Source organism: Arachis ipaensis, chromosome B4, assembly GCF_059453495.1.
Source record: "Arachis ipaensis isolate K30076 ecotype BB chromosome B4, ASM5945349v1, whole genome shotgun sequence".
NCBI lineage: Eukaryota > Viridiplantae > Streptophyta > Magnoliopsida > Fabales > Fabaceae > Arachis > Arachis ipaensis.
This window is the reverse complement of record NC_142439.1, coordinates 7,187,614-7,209,934: the sequence shown is the minus strand read 5'-3', so window position 1 is coordinate 7,209,934 and position 22,321 is coordinate 7,187,614. Positions and strand designations below refer to the sequence as shown.

At 34.3% G+C, this 22,321-nt stretch overlaps 3 protein-coding genes across 3 annotated transcripts; 1 reads left to right on the top strand and 2 right to left on the bottom strand.

Annotated features, from left to right (window-relative positions):
- Positions 1-11,508: 11,508 nt before the first annotated feature.
- LOC107635940 (uncharacterized) lies at positions 11,509-12,368 on the bottom strand. The gene is made up of 4 exons (XM_016339488.2): positions 12,270-12,368; positions 11,991-12,188; positions 11,808-11,888; positions 11,509-11,694 (listed from the first exon to the last, which is right to left on the bottom strand). Exons 1-4 carry the CDS (start codon positions 12,366-12,368, stop codon positions 11,509-11,511), a joined length of 564 nt encoding a protein of 187 aa, XP_016194974.2.
- On the bottom strand, positions 12,368-13,672 carry LOC148566573 (uncharacterized). Its single transcript, XM_088484309.1, has 6 exons — positions 13,486-13,672; positions 13,290-13,389; positions 12,979-13,187; positions 12,814-12,884; positions 12,499-12,622; positions 12,368-12,384 (listed from the first exon to the last, which is right to left on the bottom strand). The coding sequence occupies exons 1-6, from the start codon at positions 13,670-13,672 to the stop codon at positions 12,368-12,370; spliced, it is 708 nt and encodes a 235-aa protein (XP_088340435.1).
- A 3,904-nt stretch (positions 13,673-17,576) lies between these two features.
- Positions 17,577-21,998, top strand: LOC107638678 (transcription initiation factor IIF subunit alpha-like). The gene is made up of 9 exons (XM_016342035.3): positions 17,577-17,999; positions 18,230-18,388; positions 18,685-18,830; positions 18,955-19,331; positions 19,940-20,055; positions 20,164-20,307; positions 20,546-20,767; positions 21,263-21,496; positions 21,650-21,998. The coding sequence occupies exons 1-9, from the start codon at positions 17,829-17,831 to the stop codon at positions 21,746-21,748; spliced, it is 1,668 nt and encodes a 555-aa protein (XP_016197521.1). The 5' UTR covers positions 17,577-17,828; the 3' UTR covers positions 21,749-21,998.
- Positions 21,999-22,321: the final 323 nt, after the last annotated feature.

Here is a 22,321-nt window from a genome sequence, read left to right as displayed (position 1 = left end):
ACCACCTATTGAGGTTGGTGATTCTATTTAGAGCTTATGTTCTTATTTATTCTGTTTCTATTATTTATGAATAGTTTAAATATGATTATTTGGAATATTAGGGGTGCTTCTAATAAGTTAGCCCGGGTGCATTGTAAGGAACTTGTTAGAAAATTTAGACCTATTTTTTTTATTGTGGTTGAAACTCACTCCCCTTTTTAGCATTTAAAATTATTTTGGGAAAGGTTGGGGTATCACTCTATTGGTATAGTGGAAGCAGAAGGGCATAAGGGGGGTATTTGGTTTCTATCCTCTATGAAGGGTATTTGTTGTAAGTTCATTGATGCTTTTGATCAGGGTGTTACTATTGAGGTTCAATCTGATAATTTAATTTGGAGGTGTAGTGGTATTTATGGTAGTCCTCAATTTAATAAAAGGGTTCTCCTTTGGAATTATCTTGTTGCACAATCCATGGTTTTTCAAAGACCTTGGATTATTCTTGATGATTTTAATAAAGTCATATTTTCTCATGAATTTAAGGGCTGTCAATTTTCTTATCAAAGAGCAAACATGTTTGCTACTTCATTAGGGGATAGTGGTTTGTTTGATCTGAAGACTATTGGGAGACAGTTTTCTTGGTACAGGAGGGTGAAAAATTATGTTGACGTGGCAAAAAAGCTTAACTGAGTCTGTATAAAATAGTTGGTTATCTATCTTTCCAGAGGCTTATGCAGAAGTTTTAAATAGGCTTCATTCTGATCATTGCCCTATACTGGTGCGTTGTAAAGGTCGTCATCAGCCTAAAAGGAATCGACCTTTCCGATTTGTTGCTGTTTGGGCTACTCATCCTAGGTATAGGGATATTGTGAATCAGTCATGGTGGTCTGGTAATAGAGGGATTCGTGGCAAGTTTTCGAAAGTACAGAAGAATTCACTAGAGTTTAACTCGAAGGTATTTGGTAACATTTTTGTTAAGAAATGTGAATTAGAGCAGTAGATTAATTATTTACAAAAAACGTTTGGAAGTGGTGGATAGCATTTATTTGTGTCAGAAAGAGCAACAGTTGCTTGATGATTATAATAATACTCTAGTGCAAGAAGAGCTCCAATGGTTCCAAAAGTCCAGAGAGTAGTGGGTAAGGTTCGGGGATAAGAATACAAGATTCTTTCATATTCAAACTCTTGTGCGAAGGAAGCATAATAAGATTCATGGCCTTTTTCTCAAGGATGGAGTGTGAAAAACTGAACCTTACCTTCTATGCAAAATATGCAAAAAGTTCTTCTAAAAGTAATTTAACAACCTCACATACCGAACCTTATAATTAAGCCTAAAATTCTTCTAAAACCAAAATTATATCTTTCTTTTGACTAACCAAAGTTGCTAGAGTGATTAGCACAACCCCAAAAATCTAGAGTCAATATTTTTCAAGTTTTCAAGTGCTTATACACAAGTGAACATTTATTTTTCTGCATCATGTTAAAAACAGGATTTTCCATATGCACTTGTTATCATTCAATCACATAATAAATCATCATCAACTGGTACCAACAGCCAACACAACTTCAGAATACACACAATCATTATCATCAATTACTATAACAACCAATTGCACATAACACTAATCTAATTTGTCTAACCCTTATCTTTCTTCAAGAATTTCACAAACCAAAGTCTTTCCTTTGTTATCTTTACTCAGAAAACCCTAATAAACATAATTAAAAAGATTTGTCAATTCACAGGGCCAATTGGTCGAGCTGCATATGGAGCAAGAAAAGAGTTCTTACTCTTGTGATGGGATGAATTTGATTGGTTTGGTCATCAATTAAAGAAATTGAAGCTTAACAAGGGTAGAACCTTTAAATTAGGAAGAACAATAGAGCACAGGGTTACTGATTCTACCTAGCAAGAAAAATACCAAGGGAATCAAAGAAAAAGGGTAGGGTTTCTTCTTTGGCTTTGGGTAGCAACTCCTTTGATGGTCCTCTTCTTCCTTCTTGATGGTGATGTACGCAAATGATGATGATCCTGTTGACATTTTCTCTTTCTCTTCCTTGATCAATCGCCACTTTTGCTTCCTTTCTTCTCTTTATGTGGTTTCCAGGGGAACTGAAAGGCTGGGCTTATCTATCTATATTTATTGGAGGTGGGAAAAGGTGAGCTGGTGTGGCAAGGCTTCATGGCTTCCTCTCCTTGCAACATCACATCACAGCATTCATTGCATGAAGAGTTGACCATGGTTCTCCCTGGAGTGCCATTCGGTTGTGATAGGAAAAGAGGAAATGAGTTTAATCAGAGTTCCCTTGGGCTTTGGTTCAGTTAAAGGAAGCTTGGTTTGGTTGAACCAGAAGAAGGAAAAGAAAAACCGTGACTTTGCAATGGAGAAAGAAAAAACCGAGTTAATAGTTGGTAACACATCTAAGGTTGTTCCTTTACTAACTTAACATCACATCACAGCATTCATTGCATGAAGAGTTGACCATGGTTCTCCCTGGAGTGCCATTCAGTTGTGAGAGGGAAAGAGGGAATGAGTTTAATCAGAGTTCCCTTGGACTTTGGTTCAGTTAAAGGAAGCTTGGTTTGGTTGAACTAAAAGAAGGAAAAGAAAAACCGTGACTTTGCAATGGAGAAAGAAAAAATCGAGTTAATAGTTGGTAACACATCTAAGGTTGTTCCTTTACTAACTTATTATCTATGATATATATATATATATACCTATGCGTGTCAGTGAACATTGTAAAGAATAAAAAATCACAGGCCTCGTAGAGTAGGGTGATTACATGTAATGTCACTCATCTTAGAAATGATTTTAAAAAGGTTTTTAGCTAGACAGAGGATTAGTAATATATTTTTTGGTAGATTTATCCGTAAGACCATAAATGGTATTTATAGCTAAATATCCTATATACATCATAACCGATAATTCTTACGAAAGTGTTTCATTCATCTTTTAAAATATCTCATTTTTGTATCTGAACTTATTTTTTACCTACATTACAAAGGCAAATGCAATACATAAAATCTAATATTTTATCCTTTGAAAATATTTGATTTTTATTATGGATATAAGCTTCATATAAATAACCATGCTCTATTTTTAAATTAATCTCCTGACTATCATTTTTTATTAACGATAAATATGAACATTTTGGAGAAAATCTACATGAATGAAATATTTACTGTCATAACTCTTATAGCAATGTCTAACTGTACCTTCTTAGTATGAACGAAGTAGTTAGAAGGCATATCTGAGCATATTACTTGTAACTTTATATTATATATTAATCACTTTTGTCACTACTAATATATTGTCTACTATATATATATATATATAGTAAATGAATGTTCTGATTGATTGGTGCACCTTGAATGTAGTGCCTATATCATCCTTATAGTTGATGTTCCTTCTGAGTATAAGCATCACTTTTCAATATTATTTATGATTTTATGCAAACCTATAAAAAAGTAAAATTCTTTATCAAAAACATACTCTGCAACTATATTAAAAGATGAACTATCTAAGCAATTTTTTTACAAGAAATAATATTTTCAAGCCATGTTCAACGGTTAAAAAGTCTTCAGTAGATCCATTTGGAATCCAACATAATATTTTTATAAGTTTCGATTTTATAGTTGTTTAATTTTTTACAAAATAATATCAGCTGACATTTTCTCCGTCTGTATAATAAAATAAATTATGAAATGGGCGAATAGATGACTATATGCTCGTGTAGCTATTATGTGTTCACATGAAAGTTATATCATGAATTTTACCCTAATATTGTAGAATTAACAATTTATTTTAAATATATACAACTTGAAAAAATGATTAGAATGCATTCATCCTATATTGCTGATCTAATACTGTACTAATATTTCATTGAGTTGCTTTAGTGGATATAAGACATAATGTGACACATATCTACCTCCTTTAATTTTATTTTATAATTTTGTGTTTCTATCTTTATTACTTATATGTAGTCATAATAAATATATATATATTCTTATTTTGTGAATAACTAATTCATCTTGAATGTAGTTCCTATGAGATATATTTGGAATATTCTACTCCTGAGAGATTTTTGTCTTTATCAATCTTATTCACTTTTTTATGCAAAAATTATATCTACTTTAGCTTCAAGTATTATCACATGAGAAGGTCATATCTCTATATTAAGAGGTCAACTATCTACAATTATTATATTGATGGAAAGAGATTTACCAATCCACTAAATAAAATGGCATCAGCCACTTCTCTTTCCCATTCATAAACACACATGCTGAAAACACAAGGAAAGGGGGAGAAAGAAGAGCAAACTTTTGCTCCAATTTCAATTCACCATAACTCTCAATCTGGAACTCCGATCGCTGCACCGTTTGTGGCCACGCGGCCACCGCGACAAGCTCTACAAGACCCATCTAACAATTTTATAGGTAAGCCTCATTCTTACTCCCAACAGGTCATCCCTTAATTTTGAAAGTTATTGAGTTTAGTGTTGAGAAATTGTGTAATTTCAGTGTTTAGGGTCGAATTAGTTTCGTGGACTTGCTAGGTCTTGTTCCAATTTCCCGTTGGTAAGGCGAGATATCTTTAACCCATGTGAAATTGTGTATATGGCAAACCCTATGTTGATTTAGTAGTGTTTATATGATATTAGATTGAATTATATGTCTTGGTGGCAAATTTATAGAGTTAGAGGCTTGAGCTTTGGAACTTGGTTGCTGAATTTTCTGTTTAGAGAGGTTTAGAGCCTTGGATTTTGTGGAATGGTGGTCAATTGTGACGTTTTTAGGTTTTTCAAGGAATCGGCCAAGGTATGATTTTAGTTTCTTGTAGTTAATATTAATGTCACGTGAAAACTTAGGCTAGAAGACCTTAAGATAGGAATGAACAGAATAAATTATTGATGGATTATGTATATGGCATATGATGTGTGTATAAAGGATTAATGAATTTGTATGTGTTGGATTATGTCTTTGATAAGTATACAAAAATAATGAAGATTGTTGATGTGTTGAGGATCGATGGTGAGTTTGTGAAATTGAATTGAATGGATTGGTTGAGAGATGTGTGGTTTGATTTTGTAAGCGATTTGTTATTGGAGTTGGTTGATTTTGGAAAAAGATTTAATATTGAAATTGGTTTAATTTTGAAATAATTTGATACTGGAAATGATTTGAATGACTGAGAGGTGTTTGGTTTTGTGGTTGGGACCCTTGAAGGGTGGCAGAAGCTTGAGTTTTAAAGGAGATGCTGTCGAAATTTCTATAAAAATTAAAGATTTGATTTGAAGTGTTATTTTAAAAAAGAAAATAGATTATTATGTGGCTTGTATATTTTGAGATTAATTGTTAACCCTCTGTCGCAAAATGTGACCGGACACTTTAACTTCCCGGGTTCTCCCGAGGCATGCATATATATAAATTTGAGGTTGGGATTTTTTCATGGAATATTATTGAGTTTGGAGTTTGAATCCACGAAATATTATATTTGAGCTTGGAGTTTGACTCTATAGAATATTATTTTTGAGTTTGGGGATGCGCACACAGAGGGACTGTCCAATGGTTAACCACCAGGACATGTCGGGTGTAAATCCCGTAAAATTAACGAATAAATAATCAATAAATTAATTTTTAATAAAAAAAATTAGAAATGTGAATTTTATAGCTTAATAAGATAGAGCTAATTAAAATAAGAATTTGACCCAAAATTGGGCCGAACCGGGCAAACCAGACTCGTATTGGGCCCAAGGCCTAACCCACACTTCACTAACTAATGAGCTTCAGCTCATTTCCTTCCCCCATTTCATCATTCACGTTCCAAAACATAAGGGAGGAAGAAGTGAGGTTTCAAAACCCTTGCTCCACCTTAAATCACCATGTCATGTTACTCTGAGCTCCGATCACCACATCGTTTGCGGCCACGCATCCACGTCGTTGAGCTCTACAAAGCCCGGTGCATAATTTGGTAAGAAACCTTCATTTCTCTCTCAGCCTCACTTTCCCCTAATTTTCGAAAATTGAATAGAGTGGGTGTGAGATTTTGATTCTTTCATGTTACAGGATCCGATTAACTTGAGGAAAACGCTCAACCTTGCTTCGTTGGTGCTTAAGTAAGGTGAGGATCCTAGAACCCTAGTTAATTCATTGATTATATGTATTGGGTATTGAATTTTGGGTATGTATATGTGATAAAATGTGTTAGGTGTGTATATATATGTGATATGAAGCAAATTGAAAATATTGGAAGCTTAATTGGAATCTTGGAGTTGGTACAAGTTGTTGAATTTTGGTGGTGAAGTTTGAGATCTTGCCTATTTGTGTTGCCTTAGGTTATACGAAGAAATCGGCTAAGGTATGGTTTTGGTTTCTCGTATTTAATATATAATGTCTTGTGAAAACTTAGGCTAGATGACCATAGAATAAGTGAAAATGCATGACTATGTTAATTATTTAGTGCCTTGATGATAATTGTTGAAATAGGTTGAGCATTAGTTTAGTGATTGATGATGGTGATGGAAATAGAATACTAATTTATTATTTAATGATGATTGACAAGTTGATAGTAATAAATATGTATATGTGATGAATTATTGATGATCTTGTTGGTTAATTGAGGAATTTATGTATGAGATTGTGTAATATTGAGGTATGGTTGATTGTGGTTGGATGTGGAGATTTTGGTGCTATAAATGGTGTGTTATGGTGCTATTTGTATCATTGAAGTGTTGGTATTGAGTTGATTTTGGTGAAAATAGAGGTTTATGAACTTTTATGAAAATCTTATTTTTGACCGAACTTCGGTGAGCCACAATTCGACTTCCGGACTTCCAAATTGTTTCAAATTTTTTTCATATGAAAATTGGGTTTGTGAAGTTCATGCCATTTGAAAAACGGATGAAAAATGTTTTAAAACAAAAAAGTTACGCGCGTCGAAAGTTCGGAGTGCAAAAACTAAAATTCTGCAGCATTCAGCATTTTTGCCATTCTACATATCTTGCGTACGCGACCAATCCTTTCGGGTTTGGCATCTTGCGTACACGAGCAGGGTGCTTGCGTATGTGAGCAGTGATTTTTGAGGGGTTGCGTACGCGACCACCTGCACGCGACGCGACCAACTTTTCCGGTTTGGGCATCTCGCGTATGCAATCTTGGTGCTTGCGTACGCGAGCAGGGAAAAATGTACGTCCACGTGTACGTGTGACCCCTGTTTTCAGCAAAATTAATTTTTGTGTTTTAAAACCTAATTTCGAACCTCTAAACCTCTATTTTTACTCTTTTGGCCTTATATCTTACTGGTATGCCTAGTAATTAGATGAAGTTAGGAAAATGTGGTAACTTGGGGATGTAAAATATGGTTGAAAAATGATGAATTATGTATGAAAAGTGCAAAGAAGTGAAGCATATGTGATGTCATGGATATAATGAATAATTGTGCAATGATTATGAATGTTGATGTGGCATATGCACTCAATTGTATCTGAGATACGAGTTTTCCTGGATAAAGTACCGTGGCTTGCTACCACGTGTTCCAGGTCGAGACTCGATACTCTGTTGACCCTACGTCGTAAGGGTGACCGGGCACGTATAAATTCCCAGGAAGGATACCCCCAATGAGCATATTTTATATATGAGAAAAATCTATACATAGACTCTTGGGGATGCGCGACGGGGGACAGTCCAGGGTTTAGTAGCCGGACTTGTCGGGTTGGCTTTATAACTGACAGATGAGACTCATCAGCCATAGGATAGGCATACATCATATGCATATTGTTTGCATTGCTTGCTTGTGCATTAATTGGGAATGCCTAAATGAATTTAATATGCTATTTGCATTACTTGTTTTCTACCTATGTTTGCCAATTGTTTGCTTGTTTGTCTATGCGGTTTTACCAGAGATGGAGGATCGGAGGAAAGGTGGAGAAATTGAGGGTTTTAGTTAGGCTCTTATTAGGTTTAGAACCTTAGGCTCTTTAAGCTTTATAACTTGAGTATCGACGTTCTAGGATTGCCTCTGGCTATCCAGGACCTTATATCTTATGTATGCGGCACCTTTACCAAGCTGAGAATCCCCGGTTCTCATTCTATACGGATATTTGTATTTTTCAGATGCAGGTCGAGAGGCACCTCGTTAGGCGTCTGGAGTTCTGCAGCGAAGTAAATTTTTGGGACATTATTTTGTGTACTGTTTATATATGACCATATGTATAGAACTTTCCTAATGACTTGTTTTACTTTTGTACCTCTTAGAGGTGTATGGAGAACTAAGGTTTCTTTTGTATATTTTGGGTTGTGGGTTTCATATCTATGTATGTAAATATTCTCCAGCCAGCCTTAGCTTCGCAGGCTGAGTTATGAGCTTGTTATTTTGTACTCTTGACTCTCTATTCTCGTTTTCTGTATATATATGTTATAAACGTTAGCTTTTTTCATACGCAAGTAATCCTATTCTTGAGCATTGCGCTTTTAATTTCGCGATTTTTGTTTTACCTATCCTTTAAGGCTCCTCATATACTACGTTTTTTCAATTATTATACACACACACACACACACACACACACACACACACATATTATTTTAGAGGTTGTAATACTACATCACCTCTATTTTACGACTTAAGCGTAAAGCTCAGTGTGGTAGGGTGTTACGTCGGATTGGCTGTATAACCGATAGATGAGACTCATCAGCCATAGGACATGCATACATTATATGCATTTATGTGTTTGTTTGATGTGCTTTATTTGAAATGCCTAACTGATCTCATAAACTACTTGCTACCTGTTTATCTATTGTATCTGTATTCTAATTGTGATTTCTTTGCATGTAATATCTGTGTTTGAAAACAAATAATTCCAATGGCAGTTGGGAGGTCCAAAGGAATTGGAAAGGGGAGTGTTAGTTAGAAGGAAGGTCCTTAGTTAGTCGCCTAAATTTTTAGTTTAGTTGTGTTTTATAAGATTGAATCAAATGTTGGAAGTTCTAGGAATGCTTCTGGCTTTTTCGGGACCTTATGTATTAATTATGTGTAGCACCATTACTATGCTGAGAACCTCTGGTTCTCATTCCATACGGATATTTGTGTTTTTCAGATACAGGTTGAGAGGCACCTCATTAGGCGTCTAGAGTTTTCTGCAGCGAGGTTGGACTTTTGGAATATTATGTTTTGTTCTGTTTAGATATATGCTCATGTATAGAACTCTCCTATAGACTTGTTTTACTTTTGTACCTCCTAGAGGTTTATGGAGAACTAGGATTTCTTTTGTGTACTTTGGGACTCGGACCTCTATTTGTATGTATATAAATATTCTCCGGCTTAGCTTCAGCTTCGCAGGCTGAGGTTAGAGCTTGATTATTTTGTATCATTAGCCTTCTACTCTCTTTGTCTATATACATTTATGTATGTGCTTAAGCTTTCGTCATACGCAAGTAAACGTTATTTCTAAACATTGCACTTTTATGCAACGATTGAAAAAGACCAACTTGAAAATACCAATTTTGTTATGATTTTGAAAATACTTGGTATTTAAAAAAGTATATAAATCCCTATGATTCTGACCATATCTATCCAAGCTTAGTATTTATTTAGTTGGTCCTTGTGAGTTGTGATGGATGATAGATAAATGATAAATACAAAACTTTTAAACACATAATTTATTTAATGTGTAACATTTTATATTAGTCTGAGAAAGTTATTTTAACAAAAATAAATTAACTACTGGGTCATATAGCATTGCGTGATTACCTTCTGAACCTAAGATATGCCACTAATAGGGGTTGACTTTATTTGACATTCATCCTTTTAGATAAATTCCAAGCATTGAAAACTTCGAATAATATATACTTACTATGTAAAATCTATCAAGATAGCATTGTTCATTGAAAAAGCAATTACACTTTACACAACTATCACATCCCATTAAAAGCTATCCGATTATTGACAATAGGATCAGTGGTAGATTGTCTTAGTTGACGTTTTTTAAACGCTAAAAGTGCTATCAACAATATTACTTTAATCTGTAGTGTTATTTGTTAGTAATATATGGCAACGTATACTCAAAACATGTACATCGGTTACCTCATCTAACACTGCTTTGTTAAGTTTTTGTACATAGTAAAGATGCTTCTTCTTCATGCAATGTACACAGGGAGGATCTGATTATAATAACAATTAATAAATTTATCTTTTATTATCTATATTGCGTCTATAGCCCAGGAAAATCTTCAGAGTATTCATCATGCATCCCTTCGTTGTATCTGGTTTAACATGTTTTTACATGTTTTGACCCTTCTACTTCACGTAATGTACACAGGAAATGCTTGAAATAAACTTATCCTTTTTTGTTGTATACTATGTCTATAGCCCAGGAAAAATTTCAGGGTATATACCTCATGTAATATCTCTTATACCATAAATTGAAATTACTCATGTGATCGACAAATTTCTTCAGTGATAATAAAATTCTGATAGTTACATTTTAAATATTTATATTCATTGTTTTAAAATCGGGTTAAATTTAACCTTACATGTCAATATAGATAGTTTTCCTTTCAAAAATTTCACTTCCACTACCAAGTTAGTATATTAAATAGCTTAGATCAAATTATTTATTTGTCAGCATCCCTAACAAATAAGTTCGTAAAGTTCACTTTTCACTGTGTTCTAATTTTTGGCATATTTATTTCTTCTAATATTTTTACAATATTGATTAAACAAACAAAATATTTAATCACTTGGGTACAACTCAAACTATATTCAGTGAACCCACTTTAGTAAAAGTACATAGAAATTCATTATGAAACTGAATTATGTCTCTTTTCACGGATAAAAATTTTCGTAACATAGTCCATCACAAATGTTTGGTTTACGTATTTGAGCTGGATATTGCTTTCTATTCCACCTGGCCATTTTTTCTATTAAATTCTATTAGTGTTGTAAGATAAGAATATAATTGTATTTAACTGATTTTTTTATCCTTATATAGGTTTTGGTCCAATATCATGTGTTATACTATTTCAACTCAATCACGATCTATATAGTAGCTTTTCATACTTATTTTATAAATTATTATTTTGTAATATCTAGCATTTCATACATATTTCATGCTTAACTAAGTAGTTGTACAGTATATATCAGAATTTCATGGTGAATGCATACTTCTTTTTACTCTGATGTGTACATGATTTATTTCCGACTATGTGAAACAATTTTAGTTAGTGTAACTACCGATATAAGCCAAAGCATACATTAGATGATTAAATTCATTAAGAAGAATTCTTACTAAAAACAATTCTTTTAATGAGTGTATGTAGGTAGCTACTAACCATGTCAAAACAAAGTTAACTATCTAGAAATCATATTAGGAATCAATCAAATTTCTAAGGTAAGTTCATCATAAATTGAATGCCACCGGACTAACAAAGTCTCACATTATAGAAAGATAATAACAAAGTCATACAATTAAAACACATAATTAGGTGATTGCAATAGAGTTTCTTTTACTACTCAAAATATAAACCCAATTTTCAACTACTCATATATCTGCATCAAGGTTAACACATTTCTGTCTATTTCCCATCTGCCTGCTAAACCTGTTGGTTGACAGCTGGCCTTCTTCCTCATGTTCATCCAGACTTGGGGAAGAATTCTTCAATACATTGGTAATTCTTTTAGATGGTGTTTGGTACTTGAGGGATGAGATGCACTCCTCCACGACATCCTATAGCACATAAATAAGAGACAACTATTAGGTTAAACTATCATCTTAAAAGTTGTCAAGAAATCTGCACTTGTTTGTAACAACATAAAAGAAAATAGATATTTTGAACATACCATAGAAGACTCAATATCACAATCAGTTTTAAGATTAGCCACATTTCCTGAAATTTCCAAATAGTTGTTGCAGCCATTTTCCTGTGTTTAGGGAATGAATTGTTCTGCTTAGATGTTACAGTGAATTGACCATGTATAAGAATATACGCTTATTGGTAGCACTCAATCGTTTAGAGAACTTACACTGACATTACTCGGAAGATTAGTAAACAACTCTTTGGGAAGATTTTTGTCAATGATATCCTCATCATCACAAATTTTCATAACTATGTACACATGATCAAACTGATTAATGTTGGCTTCTTTGATATTTATCTTGAAAAGGACTCTTTTGTCCATCATGTTATCAAGTGTTTTGGGATATTCATCTCCCATTATAACCTGTAAACAAATAAAACAACACTTCACTCTTACTATATAGCTTATAGATAGTAATTCCTAAGAATAACAATAGGTGCTTACATGGTCTTCCATAATCTGTTCAGCTCTCTTCCCACAAAGCATACTTGTTTCCTTGTCCCACAGTAGCAAGCAGATGCTACTGGTTCTGTCAAAAACCATCACCTCGACTTTGAACCTATAATACAAACAAAATACAAATGAACATGTAGTTTATTTAAAAAGTTCCATACAAATATTATACAAAAGAACCTTAGGGCTGTAGATCCATGTGTATGGCCACACTTCCCACATTCATATCTGTTTTCAATAGGAATTTCTACTTTCTTTGGACATTTTCTACATGATTTATAGAACCAATCATCCTTTGTAACATTAATCGCAACAATGGTTGCAGCAATCCAAGCTGGACCTTCCTATTAAGCCATATTAAAATGTTGATTACTTTTGCATCAACAACCAATCCAAATAGACATTGGAAAAAAAACATTCACAAAAACATAACTGTGATTACCTCATATTGGATAAGAACTTCTTCAACTATTTTCACTGACACAGCACCTTGTTTGAGCTCTTCAGCCCCTGACCAAGCTGTTTTTTATGGAACTTGACTAATCCTCACAGAGGATGATGGTTCACCGCCAAGCAGCCTACACATTAGTTCAAAAGGATCATCAACTTCATCAACAAATATACATATAGATCACAACATTTTCATACAAATTATAAAATCAAGCCATTTTAATGATTATATAAGATAGAATCAACTCACCTACTCCTAAATTCAGCAACATCTTTAAGGTCGGGTCTATGTGCAGCTGTGACATGTCAAAATGGCTTTGGATAGATGTCTTGCCATTCCATCTCGTTGCCTTAAAATACTGGACCACAACTATTAGTGGCTCAACCCTTCCATCTTGCATGTGTTGAAGTAGCTGGTCAACCATTTCACCAAATATAGTGCACCCAATCCTATTGTTTCTGAAACATTATAAATATAAAAGACATCACATTAACTCTTTAAAAACCGAAATTTCTTTATACACACAGCAATATAGTTGTTATAGTGTTGAATGTACATACTTGAGGCCCTTCAAGATAATAGCCAGTCGTTTAGTCTCCTTTCCTTTGCTGGTGATAAACTCTTTTGGATCTTCTTTACCAACTACTTCACCAATCATGTCTAAAAAGAATAAAACATACATTTGAGAGAACCATAGCTATACAATGCATTTGAATATGAAAGAAGTTGAACAACTATTTAATAAAACCAACTTACCAAACAATGCAGAGTCATCGATCCTCTCAGCATATAGTAACTCACGGATGGTTTTGAATCGGAAAGCATTTAGCAGAAAACTGGGATTCTCGACATGACTGACGATTGTCCTATGACTGAAGAATAATAAATACTTCCCTCTTGATATGTTACCCTTTTGGTTGTCAACAACAACGAAGTTGGTCATAATATACATTTGAAACTGAACCAAGACACCCCGCCACTTGCTCACCAAGGATTTAGGGATTGAAACTTGCAACCTAGTGCCCTGCAGTGTTTTGAATATATTTAGAACTTGCTTATATCAATACAAATTTTGAAATTTGAATAGAATGAATGTATTTATCTGACTATCTTGAATAATCACTTCAATGGTGCCAACTTCTCTCTCATTATATCTGTTAAGGAGTTCCCACACCCTTATTATATATACTTTGAAATTCCATTGTAGTTTTCTTGCATTTAAATCAGTCAGGTAATCAAAGGTTTGAGACATTTTCTCCTTTTTTTTGTTTACTTGTGAGAATGATTTGTGCATACTATTCTTCCTTCAGCCTTTTATATAAGACTGATGGAAAGCGAGTACAAAAGAGAGGAAGATATAAATCTTTACTGTATCCTCATGGTTTTTTTTGTTGGAATCTATTAGTGAATGTATATTTTTTTTTCTTTACTATATGACCCAACACGTGTCAAGTGAATAGATCCACTACTTGTCGAGCACCAAACCAGCCACTAGTCTCCTATTATATATAGGAAGATTATTTTTTACTAATAAAAACTTAAACTTTTTTAGTTAATCGAACGAAGTCTTCGTTAATAACGATTGAGATATTTGAGAATGAATTAAATAAAATATATAATATAAAGACACTCATTAATTTAATATGTTAAGACTTTTACTTGTTGTGGAATAAAATTGTTAGCACCTTGATAATATAATAGAATTCAATTAGTAAGCTAAGTAATTTGTATTTATTAGTCACTTAGAAAAATTAGCTTAGTAATGCAGATAATTAGCTATTAGTTAAGCTTATATATAAGGAAAGCTTGTATATGATGTAAGTGTGATTTATTATTTTAATAAATTAGAATTTATCTAAGAAGTTCTCAAAATTCTGCTTTAACAATCTCTTCGCTTTCACCAAATCATTATCAAGTTCTTTTTCTGCTACCTGATACAAAACTTCATCATGGTACGGTGAGCATAGACGATTGCAAAGATCCGTGAGTACCTTCCACCATTCAAGGTTTAATTGCTTCATAAATTCTGATACTGTGGTTCAAGCCCAATTTTGACAAACACACGGAAAAGAACGATGGATCAAACAAATCCAGAGAATCAAGAATTTACCGTGTCAGATTTTTAGAAGTTTGCGAAAATAATGGCACAATTCTCGTCGTTTCAATCACAAGCTGCAAAGACGAGCACCAGCCTCAATCAAAACCGAACTTGATGCATTAGAGGGAAATAAGACTTGGAAACTGACTAAACTTCCACCCGGAAAGAAAGCGATCGACTGCAAGTGGGTATTCAAGATAAAGTTCAAAGCGGATGGCACCATTGAAAGGCGCAAGGACCGACTTGTAGTTAAAGGTTTTACTCAAGTTTAAGGCTTCGATTATTTCGACACGTTCAGCCCTATGATTAACATGGCCACACTGTGCATCATGCTGGCTTTGGCAGTTAAAAAGCATTGGCACGTTCACCAACTAGATGTTATTACTGTGTTTCTGCATGGTGATTTACTAGAGAACGTTTACACGAAACCTCCCACCAGGCCTTGAAGCCCCTATGGCATGGTTTGCAAACTTGAGAAGTCCTTTTATAGGTTGCAGCAGGCATCGAGGCAATGGAATTCCAAACTATATTCTAACTCCTCAGTTTAAGTTACACGCAGTCAAAGACTGACCATTTGTTGTTTACCAAGAATTCAGGTTCTGACTTTATATCAATATTGGTGTACGTTGAAGATTTAATATTGGCTAGGGATGATATGCAAGAGATCGAATTTGTGAAGAAGTTGCTGGATGAAAAATTTAAAATTAAGGATATTGAGAAACTAAAGTTCTTTTGGGGTAGAGGTGGCTCGAAACAGCCAAAGAATTTCATTATATCAACGGAAATACACCTTAGATTTATTAAAGGAGTATTGATTACTAGATGCAAGACCAGCTGCCACTCTCATGAACTACACACCAACTCTCTCGAAGTCACTAGAGCTTCCTTTGGATGATCTCCAACCTTATCAAATATTAATTGGCTAACTCATATATCTCACAAACACTAGGCTTGACATTTGTTTCGCTGTTAGCAAATTGAGTTAATACCTAGATTGTACAATAAATGCTCATTTTAAGGCTGCCCTACACATCCTTAGATACCTCAAACAAGCTTCGACTAAGGGAGTTTACTTCCCAGCTCAATCAAATTCTAAACTCACCGGTTACTCAGATTCAGATTGGAGGACGTGTCTGGATTCGAGGAGATCCATGACAGGTTACTGCTTCTTCCTCGGATCAGCCCTAATCTCCTGGAAAAGAAAAAAGCAAACTACTGTTTCTTGCTCCTCCGCAGAGACAAAGTATCGAGCTCTGGCTTTTTTGCTCCTACGCATATTCAGAGTATCAAGCTTTGGCAGCAACCACTCGTGAAGGTTTGTGGGTAACTTATATCCTCAATAATTTCAAAATTCAACAAGAAAAACCAATCACTTTGTATTGTGACAACCAAGCAGCTCTCTATATTGTCACAAATCCAATTTTTCACGAAAGAACCAAACATATAGACATTGATTGTCATGTGGTTCGTGACAAGATTCAAGAAGGTGTTCTTAAACTTCTGCCAATATATTCAGCAAATCAAACTGCCGATGTACTTACCAAATCACTTGTTCCATGACCTTTTTCAACCTTTTATTCCAAACTTGGCTTAATAGATTTTCACACGCCAAGTTTAAGGGGAATGTTGGGGAATAGAAATGTTAACTCCTTGATAATATAATAGAATTCAGTTAACAAGCTAGGTTACTTAGATTTGTTAGTCAATTAAAAAATTAGCTTAGTAATGCATAATAAATAGTTAGTTATATAGTACAAATAATTAACTATTAATTAAATTTATTATAATTTGTATATAAGAAAAAATTATATCTCATATAAATGTGATTTATTATCCTAATAAATTAGAATTCATCTAAAAAGCTCTCAAAACTGTATTCTAATAATCTTTTCGCTCTTACCAAATTATCGTTAAGTTCTTTTTCTTTTACCTAAGACAAAACTTTAACATTACTCAAGATATATTGTGTAATCCATTATTACAATGGTCTTATTAAATGTAAGTTAGGTAAATTTGTAATTTTTAAAATAAGAATAAATATAAAATTCTATTAAGTTTTTTATTTAAAAAACATAAACTATATTTAAAAATTATATTTATAGATCCTTTTAAAAATATCACTAATTTTTAAAAATAAAAAATATAATAACGTATTTTTTTATTCATCAAATATAAAGTTAAATACTTACTTTTAAAAAGCAAAATCATTTCTCCACTAATTTTATCCTAACAAGGGTCTTTATTTATTTATTTTTTGACTGGAAACAAGTGTCTTGACTCTTGAATATCGTAAGGGCATTCTTTAAAGAAAACATATCACAAGTAAAAAGTTTGAATTTAAGTAAATTAATTATGTTTTTTTTTTTATTTTAAACTATAAAAAAATGACAAATTAATTTCTGATTTTTTCTGCACAAATATTTAAGTTTTTAAAAATTTAAAAATATATTTAAAATTCTTATTTTTTTAAAATTTGGACACATCTGAATCTAAGTGTTTTTATTTTAAAAACTCTTATGTGTAGATTTATATCAATCAGGTCAGTACAATAAGAGTTATATTTGATTTTTCGTTGAGTATGACAAATTCAAGTAAACATGAGAAATCGATAAGTCCAAAATTTAAAAATATTAAGAACTTAAATATATTTTCAAATTTTCGAAAATTTAAATATTAGTGGACCAAAAGGTCAAAGACCTATTTGTCTTTTCCTCTAAACTTTATTAGTTAGATTAAAAAGTTATAAATAGAAATTTTGGTAACGGAAGATGATTTATTCGGTGTCTCATGGTGCGGGGGGGTTGCGTTGGAACTCTGCGATTCGTTTTCGAAACTCATTTAGCGAGCGCCGAGCACCTCCCCAACTTTCATTTCACCTAAAATCCTATTCATGAAACCCTAGAATCTCTCCCATTCATCTTACTCCGCAATTTCCCCTCATCTCCATAATCATTCTCTCTTTCTTTATTTTTCCTTATCTTTTTTCTGTTGCCCACTCAGAATGTCGGCAGACCTCGTTCTGAAACCGTCTTGCGGCGGTTGTGGATCGACGACTGACCTTTACGGAAGCAACTGCAAGCACATGACTCTCTGCTTGAACTGCGGCAAGGCCATGGCACAGAAACGCGCTAAGTGCCACGATTGTGGCGCCACCCTCACTCGCTTGATTCGAGTTTGATTTCTCTCCCTCTCTTACTCCCCTCGTATAATATCCCTACCCCTTACCTTTCTTGCTGTTACTATATTCTACTGTTTTTTGAAATTCTAAATTCGATTATATGCTTATTTTGGTGGAATTCTTTTTATCATTGTTTTCTGCAAGAATAATTATTACTGTAGGGCTATTGTTGTTGTTGGTCGTTGGGAGTGGAGGTTTTGATTACATACGTGTGTTTGTGACAGGAATATAATGTTCGTTCGAGTTCTAGCAGTGACAAAAACTACTTTATTGGGAGATTCATGTCTGGGTTGCCAGATTTTTCGAAGAAAAAAAGCGCCGAGAACAAGTGGTCTTTGCAGAAAGACGGGCTCCAGAACCGCCAAATTACTGATTCTTTGAGGGTATTGAGTCTATACTTTCATTATTGATTCTTTGGTTGCTTTTGTCATCTATTTTTGTATGGCTTCTAAACACTATCTTTCATAGAGGAAATGCTCAATTAGAGGTTGTAAACGTGTAAATGCTTCTAGAAACCCATGTTTTGTTGTGCCATTTAACGGAGGCTTGAGTTGCTAAGTGCATGGTTGTTGAGGATTCTCATATATGGTTATATTCAGTTAGGAAGGATGTGAACAATTGAGGTGAATTGTGATTATTTATTTATTTTTGGTGTATAATTTTTTATTGTGCTATGCAGGAAAAGTACAAGAACAAGCCTTGGCTCCTTGAGGATGAAACTGGTCAATCCCAGTACCAGGGTCATCTAGAGGGTGCACAATCATCTTCATATTACCTGCTTATGCTGGAAAAGAAGGAGTTTTCTGCCATCCCCTCTGGTTCTTGGTATTGTGGCTGTGCTAGAAGTTTCCTTTAGTTTTCCTTGATTTTATTTTCTTGAAATTTTCTATTTTAATTACCAGTCAGAGAAAGTAGGCAGATGTGTAATATGCCATGTTTGGTTTTTTAGGTACAACTTTAACAAGGTTGCACAGTACAAGCAATTGACTTTGGAGGAAGCAGAAGAGAAGATAAGGAATAGAAAGAAAACTGCAGATGGATATCAAAGATGGATGATGAAAGCAGCAAATAATGGGCCTGCTGCATTCGGGGAACATGGGAAGTTAGATGACAAGGAAAGCAACACAGGCGGTGGTGGAGGAAGAAGCCGTAAAAAAACTAGCGAGGATGATGAAGGTCAAGCCTCAGATAAAGGGGAGGAGGACGAAGATGAGGAAGCAGAAAGAAAGAATAGACTTGGACTTAATAAAAGAGATGGTGATGATGATGATGAAGAAGGTCTAAGGGGTGGAGACCTTGATCTAGATGATGATGATATTGAGAAGGGTGAGAATCTTGCCTTGTTTGCTCGTTAGTCATTGTATCTTTTGATTAGAATGGTGATGATTGGTGAAGGTCATATCATATCATTTTATATCTGGGTAGTTTATGAAAAGGCTTGGCTGTTGTGTCAAGAAAACATCAATCAGTTTGCATGTCATACTAGGTGAGCCATAATAAACGATTGTTTATGAAATGTGAAATGTCAGAGCATGAATTTTTCTCATACCAGAACTTAAAAAGTCCATTCATGAATAGCTGCGGGTTTAGTCCAATAACAGTGTTGAGTTTACAGAATTCCATATTAGTTTGACATTGGTCTATACACCTGACTCATTGGAATGTTTGCTGACTCATCGGAATGTTATGCAAAGAGTGATCATATTCTGCTTATTTTTTATTTTTTATTTTTGTGTGGAAAAATAACTTCCTACTGCAACCCCTTCTTTGGCATAGCCATCAGGAACCAAAATATTTATTTTTTGAAATGAATTAGAACTAAAAAGCATTAATAGACAGTTAATTTAAGCATGAAATGCATAAGCTAATTGGCTTGTTATTCAAACTTACAGAGCAGTAAGTTATGCTTAGCATTCTTTCTCCCGAGTATACAGGTGATGATTGGGAGCATGAAGAGATTTTCACTGATGATGATGAAGCTGTAGGCAATGATCCCGAGGAAAGGGAAGATTTGGCTCCTGAAGTTCCTGCTCCTCCTGAAATCAAGCAGGTTAGTTTTCATCTCCACCAACACTTTTGAGCAGTGACCTGGGGACATATTCATGTTCAGTTACCCTTGTAGCATATTTGGTGATTCTTTCTTGAATTATACGTGCAGGATGAAGAGGAAGAAGACGAAGATAATGAAGAGGGGAAAGGTCTGAGTAAATCTGGGAAAGAGCTGAAGGAGTTGCTAGGGCGAGCAAGTGGTATGAATGAATCTGATGCGGAGGAGGAGGAGGATGATGACGACGACGATGATGTATGGCCTTTGTTCCTTCTTTTAATTTTGGGCAATGTCTAGGATGAAAGATAAGCATAGCTTAATGCAAACTACTTGCTATGATGAGTAGGACGGATATCGTTTTGCATTTTCTGTAACTTCTCTAATGGGGAAGTGGCTGATTATTTTATTTCTTTGGAGTTTGTGAATACCTCAGATTTATAATTGGACAATAAGCTCCTTTTTATCCCTTTATGACACACATTTGTTTTTGTAGATGGATGATGAGGTCAACATTCCTCCTGTGACAGCTACAAAGCAGAAGGATGCACCTAAACCTAAGGAAGAACCTGTTGACAACAGCCCTTCAAAACCAGCTGCAGCAGGGGCAACTCGGGGAGCACCTTCTACTTCGAAGTCTTCAAAGGCAAAGAGAAAAACAATCGAGGAATCAAAACCATCGAATGCTGCAACACCAAAGAAGGTTAAGTCCGAAAATGTAAGTCCTTGCTTCTTTTTTGAGCTAGCTTGATTATGAGGACCCTCTATTGTAATTACTACTCTACTTTGGCTTTTTGAAAGATATAGTGGATAACTTTTGAAAATAAGTAAATAACTCAGAATTGAGCAATTAAGTTGGCCTTCAGCTTATTCTGGAAAACTGTTATATGCTAATTATCAAAGCTGAGGTTGTATAATTTAAATGGAAAAGTGTGGGATTGTGTAGACCCTTGGATAAATATCTTGCATTATTTGTGGGCCCTGTGAGAATAATATAGAAGTTGATAACCCAATACACTCCAACTTCTCAAAGGTTCTAACCTTAGCTTGGAAGCACTTTCCATTCAATGCATAAACACAATGTGGCTTTTTGCTTTGTTTTACGGATTTTTGAAATGTATTGTTGTCAAATATTTTTTTTTTCAGTTCTTGGATTACAAGAGGAACTTAGGATTACTACTATCAAATTTTCTTTGTTATCTTATTGTCTCAGGAACAAAAATCATCCGGTAAAGATGTACATGGGACTGCTTCTAAAAGTAATGCATCTGCAAAAGGTTCGGCCCCACCACCGCCATCATCATCATCATCGTCAAAAGCTGGGACTTCCACTGCAGCTTCTGGACCTGTGAGTGAAGAAGAAATCAGAGCTGTGTTAAAGCAAAAGACTCCAGTGACCACACAGGATCTTGTAGCTAAATTTAAGGCAAGACTAAAATGTAAACAGGTAAGCTCTGCTTCTGCTAATATGCCTTTACCCTCGTTTTAAACTGATATATTTGCTTGATTATTCCTATAATACATCTGTGAAGTTATATTGGACTGTTGGTATTCTCCCCGGTTCAGTTTTTGAAGGTTTCTGCCTCTTCTCTATGTGCAGGATAAGGATGCATTTGCAGAGATCCTGAAAAGAATATCTAGAATACAGAGATCTCCAACTTCAAATAGATCCAGTTATGTTATCCTGAGAGATAAGTGAAAATCAACTGCCCCACCTATTGAATGTGGTTGATGATGTAGCATTCAAACGGAAAAAATGGATCCAGTTCTGTTGTCCTGAGAGATGGCTGTAAATGTATTAGCCCAATAATTGGCTGCGACTGATGATGCAGCTTCATATAGAAAACAAAAGAACAGTTGATACTTAATATGCCTTATATATTCTTCACATTTTGGGCATCATTATGAGTTTTATGACTGGTTTTCTATCAATTAAGTTTTTTCTAATCTATTTTTGCTACGAAGTTTAAAAAAATAATAAATCAGAAAACATAATTTTTTTTATTAGAATTGCCTCCATACCCGTTTACCCGGTTTCCATTCTTCTGTTCACATGAAGTTGGTGAAGCAGGTGAATTTGCTAGCAAAATAGGGACAAAGAAAAAATCAGAAATTATTTACTCACTCGACTGCCTTATTCTGCTATATAATTTCATTGGGTTTTAGAATCCGAAGTCTGCATTCTTTCGGTTTAGGAGTATTAGCGCCAAAATAACAACGGATGTATAATTCCCTTTCTCGTCACACCAACCTTTAGACACTTAAAAACTTT